General features: G+C 41.3%; 1 protein-coding gene across 1 annotated transcript; it reads left to right on the top strand.

The window, feature by feature from the left end:
- Positions 1-3,746: 3,746 nt before the first annotated feature.
- LOC131880207 (adhesion G-protein coupled receptor D1-like) lies at positions 3,747-7,138 on the top strand (the record flags this gene model as incomplete). Its single annotated transcript, XM_059226770.1, is given in 1 exon segment — positions 3,747-7,138. A coding segment is annotated over 1 exon segment (3,099 nt). The 3' UTR covers positions 6,931-7,138.
- Between the last annotated feature and the right edge of the window lie 2,730 nt (positions 7,139-9,868).

Below are 9,868 nucleotides of genomic sequence, written 5' to 3' on the forward strand. Positions count from 1 at the left end.
GAGTAAAAAGAGGCGAAGAATACCGTTTCCGTATTTTGAAATCGGTTTTAGCGACTTTGTGCGCATAGCAAAAAAGAGGCAGGGCGAATCTTGTCGAAAATAGATAAATTGTCTGGCTGACTAAGTAAATAGCATTCAATGTGGATACAGTCGGTTTGATTAGTCAATTCAACTCTCTCCCTCCTACCTTTCCCAGATTTACTTTCGGAAACAATGAAATACGAAAAAGACCTGCATGCATCTGCTAAGCAATGAGAAAACACTCGAGTGTTTCTACTAATTAATGTCATGACATTTCAAGAATAGGAATAAGAAATCACTTAATACGCCTGTTCGGATATTTCAACCTCTTGGCTATTTCATTCAATGCCTTTCGCCACTTTCCAGAAATTGAACCCCCCTCATAAATGTGATGGCGAAACATTTACCGAGTGCACTCATGTCACGAAGAGGATTCAAACAATGTTAACAATAACCATACCAGATAAAAGTTGATGTCGATTAATCCTCACCACTGCTCCGTGCGTAATTTTTCGCCCAATTATTTCAGCTCATACGAAGAGGATCTAAATTCCCCGTGAAAATGAGGTCCAAGTCGCCTTTTGATGCCACCAAAGTTCAACGCTCGGGGTACTTTAAAGGAACAAGCTAAAGGGCACTGCAAAAGGTCAAGTCTAGAGGATTTTCTATAATTACACTAATCCACTCTTCTCATCCAAAAGATATGTCGAAACAATCATTGAATTGCTTGGCACTACGCATCAATTGTAGAAAATTCTCTCCTGCACGCACCTCGCCATGAAAAAGATTTATGGATTAGGTTCGTTTCCTAGTAGAGCTATACTATTACTTATAAGATTTCTACAGGGACGCCTATCTGGCTTGGTACCTTTTAGGTTTCTCCGTACCCCCCTAAGATGCGCAAGGGGTATTCGTCGGGAGGCAATTATGCTCACATTCATCTTACAAATTATGCTTATTTCATCCTCGATAACTCTCTGAATTGAATGTTTTGATTTTGCTTTGAAATGCGCCTCAGTCTTTTTTATGTACGTACTCGTATATGTAAGTCCTCGTACACGGGTATCTAAAGTACGGTCTAGACCCTAATTAAGAGCCTTGCATCGCCCATCTTGCCCAGGAACTTTCACTAGTTGCCATCCCTTGGTTGTGAGAGCTTGGCAACCTCAACCACCCTCCATGACCAAAGTCTGATTTCCTCAACCCTTTGCCTTCACCGTTACTCGCATTCACTGAAGTGTGTACCACACTTGTGCATTATAGTAGATTTACTCTCACTCAATTGTCAGAACGTTGAACGAGTCAAAGCTTTAACCGGGCGAAATAATCATGAATGTCGTTCCGATGACAACTCGCCTCGAGCACGCTTCTTCATCATCATACTCTGGATCACAATTTTGACCATTTGAGTTGACCATAATGACATCATACTAAAAGCTCTCGTGCCGATTCCCATCGCTGAGCAGGATTCATTAGAATCCGAGTCCCAACTCTCAGTTGCATTTTTACTGAATCGGTGGAAGCCAAAGTCCGAGGCAATGACCCCTTCAGGCTTTCTGAAGTCTTTGAATGGCAGAAATGTTTCAATGGAGGAAAACTCGATCTTCCACAGCGAATTTCTCCTTGTCTCAGTCAAATTGAGAGAACTTGTTTTTTGACGAACTTGAATTGCAAAACTTGTAATAGAAAGAAACTTGGAGACGGAGATTGTCAACAAACCGACACCCGCTCAATTTGATGGGAAGACGTCTTCCCTCTCATCGAATGGTTTTCACTACTGTATGTACGCACAGTGCTACGCAATCGTCATTTAAACTTGCGGAAGAGCTTCGTTTCCTTTGTAAGTAGTCTCGAGTGATTAGCCTTTTCCTTCGAGCTCCCAATGATTACCCATAAGCATCACCAGAGCTCCCACAAATCGTCATTTTAGTTAATGAGATTGGGGTGTGGGTTAGAGAGATCACTGACAGGGATGAAACGGGGAGGCATGCCTGCATGGGCGGATGGATGGATGGATGCAATTCGAAGACCATCATGTCCTTTGTGCTGTACACATACTCCTTGTACCTATATGGTAATGCCAGCTTCACTCTTCACACAAAGGTGAAATGGAAGGACCCCAAACACTCACGTGGCCACTGAAGCATAACACACTTTAGCTTTCTAGGTTGAGGAAGTTACTCAGGTACCCGACACTGAACAATCCAGCTTAACTTTTGAAACAGTTTTAAAACTGAATTCAACAATATCACTATCGAAATCCTCGACTTGCAGAAATACTGTGGCATAATCAAGGCAAAATGAAAAGCATCTTTTTCGATATGAAATAAAAAACACTGGTTAAGCACGAATGAGCGTGATTGCTTGATCTGGCAGGCTAAAGTATGGCATTTGTCCTTACCGTTCTTTTCGCCACTACGCTCTACGCCCATATCTAGTTCGTACAGGATTGGGCATTATTACACGTTCAATATTTTGATTCTAATTTTTATGGTTCAGACTTTGCAAGGGTCGGATGGGCAAACTCAGCCTTGCCAGAGAAGCCAACCATGGCATCATTAATTGCAACTCCGATTGATATGTAAAGAGTGTCATCTGTCCAATATTCAGTAAGATTTTCTCTCGTCTGTAAGTGAGGATTTCTAATTCTAAAGCTCACCTGAGAAAGGTCGGGGCGAAGAATCGAACGAGGAATCTCTCTCACACTAGAAAATTGTGCTAACCGCTAAGCCGCATTTCCCTTTAGTAAAAGTAAACTTTCGACAATGGGATTTGAATGTCAAGCCAAAGGGGTTAGGATTTACCGTGTTTGTAATATCTCTTAGACTACGCGGTTATTCTTGCTTTTTTAAAGATTTGGATGACTTGGGAGCATTTCAAAGCTTTAAAGCATTCATAAATGTTAAAAAATCCGCTGAATATTGCATTTTCGTAGCCTGAAGCTTGTGAGAATAGCGTCAAAAATTGGCTTCAAAGTCGGGTCGGGCCAGAACGAAATGATTAACAGAAAGTATTTTTTCGATAACGGCAGTCACATGTATTTCTTTTCAAATCTAGGCGTGCCATTGTAATCCCAAGTATACAAGTATATGGGAGAGACTTAGGATCAAATCATAGTATAATTGATGGATTGGAACGCATCTTATGATCCATGACATCAGGACGCATTATAGGTACTGCCCTGTATACATCGAAATTTCTAAACGACGTTCACTCGTTCAGTCACCACTAACTAACTGACTAACCACTATCAGAGGCTCCTCTGGCAACCAGTAACGACCAAATATCAAGCAGGCAAGCAAAGAAGCAAGCAAGCAAGTCTTCAGCCACTCAGTCGTTCGAGGGCCTTTGGCGGGCAAAGAACTCAGTCAGAAAAGTACAAAGGACATCGAGTCGCGTGTCTGAACTCCGAAACGAACTTATGAAGTGCTAGAGACGGTGGTTGTTGGCAAGCATGGCAAGCTAGGTGAAGAAGAACTGAATGGACGAACATGAGGAGAACGACGAGGAGGGAAATCGAGCAAGAGCAAGCCGAATTGTTCGACAACCTTTGCCGAACTTAGTTTGGTTTGGGAGGCACGCTTTCAACTAGGTGGCCTACCGACTATCGAAAACAAGAGTGGAAAACAAACTGTAAAGAAAGTGGTAGAGAAAGTGCGCGAAATTTTCAGATTCCCAAGCGGTCGTGGCCAGTGACTGCTGGTGAGGTAAATCGCCACAAAAAGAGTGCTATGAATCTTTCTTGGGCTTGACCTTCTTGTCGTCCTTACAAAGGACACACCCAAAGATCGTGAAGGAGAATCCTCCATAATGGAAAGAGTGGCCAGACTTAAAGCGATAGTGTTCCTATGTTTAATAACAAGACACAGTGTTTCCACGGAGCAGTTCATGAAATATTCTGTGATCGAATCTACGGGAAAGAACTGTCCTTCCCGAGATTCTTGTCGACAAACCCGCAGTACTCGGGGACCCATCGAAGTGGACTGGAAGAAAAGAAATTGCTTTTGTGATAATTTCTGCTCCATGTATGGAGATTGTTGCATCGACGCACCCGCATTCAACTCGGAAGAACAACGAGCGAACAAGAAAAACTTTGATTGTGTGAACCTCAAGCAATATGGGGATATCTACATCCGAAGCCAATGTCCCTCGGATTGGGAGCACTCCAATATTCAACGAGCTTGCGAAAATCCAAATGAAGTGTCAGATCCTTTCGGAACTACCCCGGTAACGAATTCGGAAACCGGAGCCACCTACCGTAATTTTTATTGTGCCGTGTGTAATGCCGATTCCAAGAGCATTCAGTTCTGGAAACCTAGACTAGAATGCCCAACTTTAACGGGGTATTTCAATCGCTTCAAGAACGTGACCATTCAATTCATCTACGAGCGGCTCGAGTTCGATGAAAACCGAAGTCAGTGGGGTGTGTCCATCGATACTGGGGGCATTCAGGTGTTTCATGCCTGTTTCATTGATCCCTCGGCCCCGGAAGAATTGTTGGCCAAAATAAGGACATGTCCCGGAAGCAATACCATCATGGATTGTCCGACCAACTTTGAGGGTGATGTCACACGAGAGCTCTGTCTTTCTTATACGGGCTTGATCTTCGAGCCCAACGCGGTTTACCGCAATGTTCATTGCGCCCTGTGCAACGGAGCAAACCTCGAGCGATTAATTTGTCTCAATTTGGGTCCATTTGGACGCGTGAATTGGCAGCAAAACTTCAATTTGAACTCATTCGCAGTCTTGTTCGATTTGGGTGGAGCCACCAAAAATTCAGTTGGATTCACTGGCGTCCAATGTCAGAGTGGGAAGATTTTCGATCCTTTCTTCAAGAAGTGTCGAAGTGTTGTTTGCCCTAACGAAAACGAGCTTTTCATTGATGGAAGCTGTATTGATCCCAATGCCATTGACGTTGTCGATGCCGATGAAGCCGTAATCGAGATTTTAGGTGATTCGAAAGAAGAGAACATTATTGTCTCAACCATAAAGGCTACAGTCTCCTCATCTACTTCGACCACGTCTCCAACGCCTGGCACAACTTCAATCAAGAGTGAAGTACCTTCAAGTTCACAACCGACCTTTGAAATTCCAGTATTCAGCACCTCTTTCGATTCGGTTTACTTTCCCGTTGAAGTGAACACGTCTCCGAGTCGAAAATCATCCAAACCTCCGGATTTATCAACAACTCGAACGCCAACTACTACAACAACGATAATCGAAGATACTACCACAACTCTATCACCTACGGATTTGCCCACAACGACAACAACTACAACAACGACCTCGACGACATTCATTTCATCAGAATTACCATCACCGATAACGACAGCAACAACTACTCCAACAACCACATTTGTAAACTTAACAGAAGTAACAGAAGCTCCAATAATACCATACCCTGATGCAAACGTTTCAATCCATCCGACCGCCAACTCTAGTTATTCGTCTCCGGTACTGAATGTAAACGACGACCTAATGAATGACACAACACTACATGATGCAGATAGCCCAATATTGTTTCCCAACGCTCCCTCCACCTTGTCAGCCTTGAACTTCACTTATGAGATTAAATCAACTTCAACAACCGAAGCTTTAAATGAGACGGTGAAATCGACTTCAGCTCCAGAGCCCGTTAACAATCCTTCTCTTCCAACCTTGTCACCGACTCAAATGCTTTTCTTGCAATGTCCAAAAATTCAGTTGCAATGGGATGAATACCAAATGTTGGACAATGGAACAATCTTTGTCGAGGAGTACAACCTGACATTGGACAAGGTCGAGTACCAATTTGTCATGTCTAATGATGAGGAAGGATCGTACAGAAACATTTGGATTTGTGTAATTGACGCACCCGTTACTCAACCCAATAAATTCGATGTGGAAATGGGTATCGTCACAATGATTGGTTTGGGCCTATCAACGATTTGCCTTGTTTTCCACCTGATTGCATTCACGATGGCACCAGAACTTCAAAACCTGAGTGGCAAGAATTTGGCATCGATGTCAATTGCGCTATTGGGTGGATATCTATCGTTTATATCCGCCATGTTCATGAAGAACCGTTCCGGATCTGTTGGATGCTTCATACTCGCCGTGTTTATGTACTATTTCTTCCTGTCTGCCTTCCTATGGATGTTCGTCGTATCTTGGGATATCTTTCATACCCTAAGATTGGCGACGACCCAACTCAGACTCTCAATTGGCAAACAGTGGAAGAAATTCGGATTGTATTGTGTCATTGCATGGGGAATTCCTACACTCCTTGCCGCGGTAGCAGTGATTGCAGACCTGACCGCTGGGGAGTCCATGGGTTTCAATCCAGCATTTGGACAAAGTGATTTGTGTTGGTTTTCAAACAAACAGGGACTTCTGGCATTTTTCGCTATTCCCATCGGATTGCTACTGATTTCCAACATTGTTTTCTTTGTTCTCAGTGCTGGTATGGTGTATGACACCACCTCTGGAACAAATAAAGCGACATCATGTGGCCCGAGTATAAATTTCCACCTCTATCTGAAACTGGCTATCATAATGGGCCTCACGTGGATCATAGGATTGGTTGCCGGGTTCCTGAACGTCACCGAGGTCTGGTATGTTTTCATTGCCCTCAACACTCTTCAAGGAGTGTTCATTTTCGTTGCATTCTCTTGCAACCGCAAAGTGTTCCAAAGTGTCAGATCCACATTGCGAGGGGATCAGCCCACCGCTACCTCCTCATTTTCATCGATGCTGAGTGCCAAGCACAAGAGATCAAATGATTCCAACGCAGATCATCTCGAGTCCAATCCGAAGAAAGGGAGAACTCGCCCAGATTTCACGGTCAGGGGCAAGACCATGTATACTGTGTCCAATTATCAAGTCAACCAGAGCTTAAATCAGAACAGTTTCGATGGTAGATATTTCTAATCATGATTGAGCTTTGAAGTCTGACGCACTTACGTATTATTATTCATTCTGCCATGGCTTTTCTGTTGAGATGTCTCGACTCTTTCGAAACGTCCATTCACACCAGACTCTTAATAACCAAGTTTCCCCCTAGTCAGATATCTCGTTTCTAGACCAATGTATTCACCACGTGTAAATAACATTGAATAACAAGTTATGCTTGTTCTAATTGATCGATTACGCATCATTTTATTTATTACTTTATATTGGAGTAGCAGGGTCTTGCATATTTAGCCTGAAATAGTGGATTAATTAAGGTCATGATAATTTGATGACCATATTTTTGCGCTGACAGTCTTTTTCAGATTACCAATAGGGCAAGTAGTCATTCAGGGTCTCTGGGGAAATTGAGCTTTTTTCTCATTCTAGCTAATTAAAGATTGATGGAGCAAATTCCCAATTACAAGATGCCTCAACTAGGACCTTTTCTTGCACCAATTTTTGATCTTGTTTTTGAGAAAATGGGTGCGAGTTTTAAGAGAATTCCTTTAACTTAATGCAAATTACATGCTACCGTTCCAAGCCGTTCAATCTCCTTCCACTAGACAAATTTGGTTCTAAAACAATTCGAATAAATCTATTCCTTTAACAATCTTATCCCTGTACATTTTGAGTAAACCCTCATCAGCCTTTGTAAAAAGGGCAACGACAGTGTAGAAAAGTATCTAATGGTCGTCAATTAGGTAGAACCACACTCTCTTTTTTTGGTGTACAGACTAATGCCAGATCTAGTCGTTGTATATGTGGGAAGTACTAAGTCCCTCAGTCATTCTCTCACTTCTGTGGAAAAATGAATTTTCATTCATATTTTTTTTTTGTGCGGACTTCCTTACCGCTACCGGGATTGGAATCCCAGCAGTTCAAGACGAGAAGATTATTCATTTTACTTGACTTTTATTTATATATATTATTTCACCAACGAATTGGAGTTGACTGATTTGGTTAATCCTTGAACATAAGGTTGATCCGGAATTTTAGTCAAAAACTTATCCAAGTCTGACTTAAATCTTGCTACTGGATCAACGCCAATATAAGCCCTACGAATATTTGAGGGCAGCAAATTGAACAATGAAGGAGCCCGAGAAAGAAGAGAGTTGGACTTCATTGTTTTAACTAGCCTGGATTGCAGTTTTTTATTTTAAGTTGAATTATTCTGAAGTATTTTTTGAAAATATTGATTAATTACTTTGTTGTGACTTACCTGCCATTATCTAGTCTACGTACGAGACCCAAAAATATCAAAATATTCAGAATAATGCAATTTGATATTTAGGAGATTTATACTTTTCAACTTTTAGGACAATATCCCTAGTCCAACAAAGAATAAAGAAGGGAACAACGCAAATATGGTGCTGTTAGTTAAACTTAATATATAATGTATTTTTTTCAGGAGCGTAGCTTTTATCCAAAATCAGTTGATCTCATTTGCGTACTTTTGCATGCTGACTAATACTTCTCCAATCTTTTTTGACTCTATAGAAGGCATGGGCCTATTTGAGCAGAAATAAAACTTTTCCTTTGAGTGATTTTTTGCCATGGCAATGCTTTTGTTCAGTTTGTAAGTTAAAATTGAATACCTTTTTGGCAATGTTCATTACTTTTTATCTACCTTGTTTGGCGATTTTTTTCCCACCTTTTTTCAGAGGTCTTGTTATGATCCAAATTAATGAAATAATCAGAATCAATATCTCCATAGTTCTTACTTTAACCAAGTAAAAGCCAAATTTGTAAGGAAATTGTTCCTCTAGCCAAGGATCACATAATCTACTGGAATTTGAATCTTATGACAGAGTTCAGTTCGTAAAAACAGATTTAAGCCCTGAAGGTAATACATCTCATTTTGACCAAGAACAACGAATGTTTTAGAGGCTACGTAGTGACTTTATATTGCGTAATTTCGAGGTTTTTGCTCTATACTACAATTCAAGAATGATCAACTCTAGAGGGCTCTAATCAACTCTTCCGTTACGTTTTCAAATTAAAGGTTTCGTAGTTTGAGTTAAGCTACTTTGCGTTTATAGATAAATCCTCCTTCGGACTAGTCACCTACTTGGGAATACCATAGATACCGAAAGTGCTGGATGACAAAGTGGCGCCATCTCATACAAGCGTGCTGTGGGAATTTCCTTCTTAAATGGTTTTTCCATGTCTGGGACTTTTTTTATTTACTTCTCTGCAGCATCCAGATACTTTTAGCATTTTTTCTTTTGTTTGATTTAGGTTTTCAGCGGCGCTACTAGCCGCCATAAGGAATGTAATCCCCGGTACTACTAAAATAGAAGATTATGATTGATCTAATTTTCAACTCCTAAAATGTATCCAGTATTTGGTCTACCATCAAGTTCGTTTATCAAAGTCAACTGCTTGTTTTCTGTTTGAGAAAGCCGGCAAAAAAGGAAGCTGCAGTTGAGCTCCTAGTTTACTCTACAGTCACACAAACCGTCGAAATATGAGGTTCAATGAACATTTTTCTGGGTTTGCTTTTTCACGGGCTTTTCTAACCGCTACAAGGAATGTAATCTCCAGTGCTATTAAAATGAAAGGCTATAATTCGTCTATTCATTACCTTTCAATCTTTATATGATATTTGGTCCCCCAACGAATTTGAGTTGGCAGACCGAGCTAGCCCTTGAATGCAGGGTTGATCTGAAATGCTATCTAAAAATTTGTCCAAGTCTGACTTGAAAGATGCTACCGGATCAACAAGGCCTACGTTTTCCCTACGAATATTTGAGTGAAGCAAATTAGACAATGCAGGAGCCCGAGAACGAAGTGAAGTGGACATCATTGTTTGAACTAGCCTGGATTCTTGAGGGCTTGAAGGTGCTCTCAAAATGCACATTAAGCTTCTACGGTCACTAGAATTGACCCTAAAGCCTGGGTTGGGACAAAGCTCATG

The sequence above is a fragment of the Tigriopus californicus genome, chromosome 1 (assembly GCF_007210705.1).
Source record: "Tigriopus californicus strain San Diego chromosome 1, Tcal_SD_v2.1, whole genome shotgun sequence".
Classification (NCBI taxonomy): Eukaryota; Metazoa; Arthropoda; class Copepoda; order Harpacticoida; family Harpacticidae; genus Tigriopus; species Tigriopus californicus.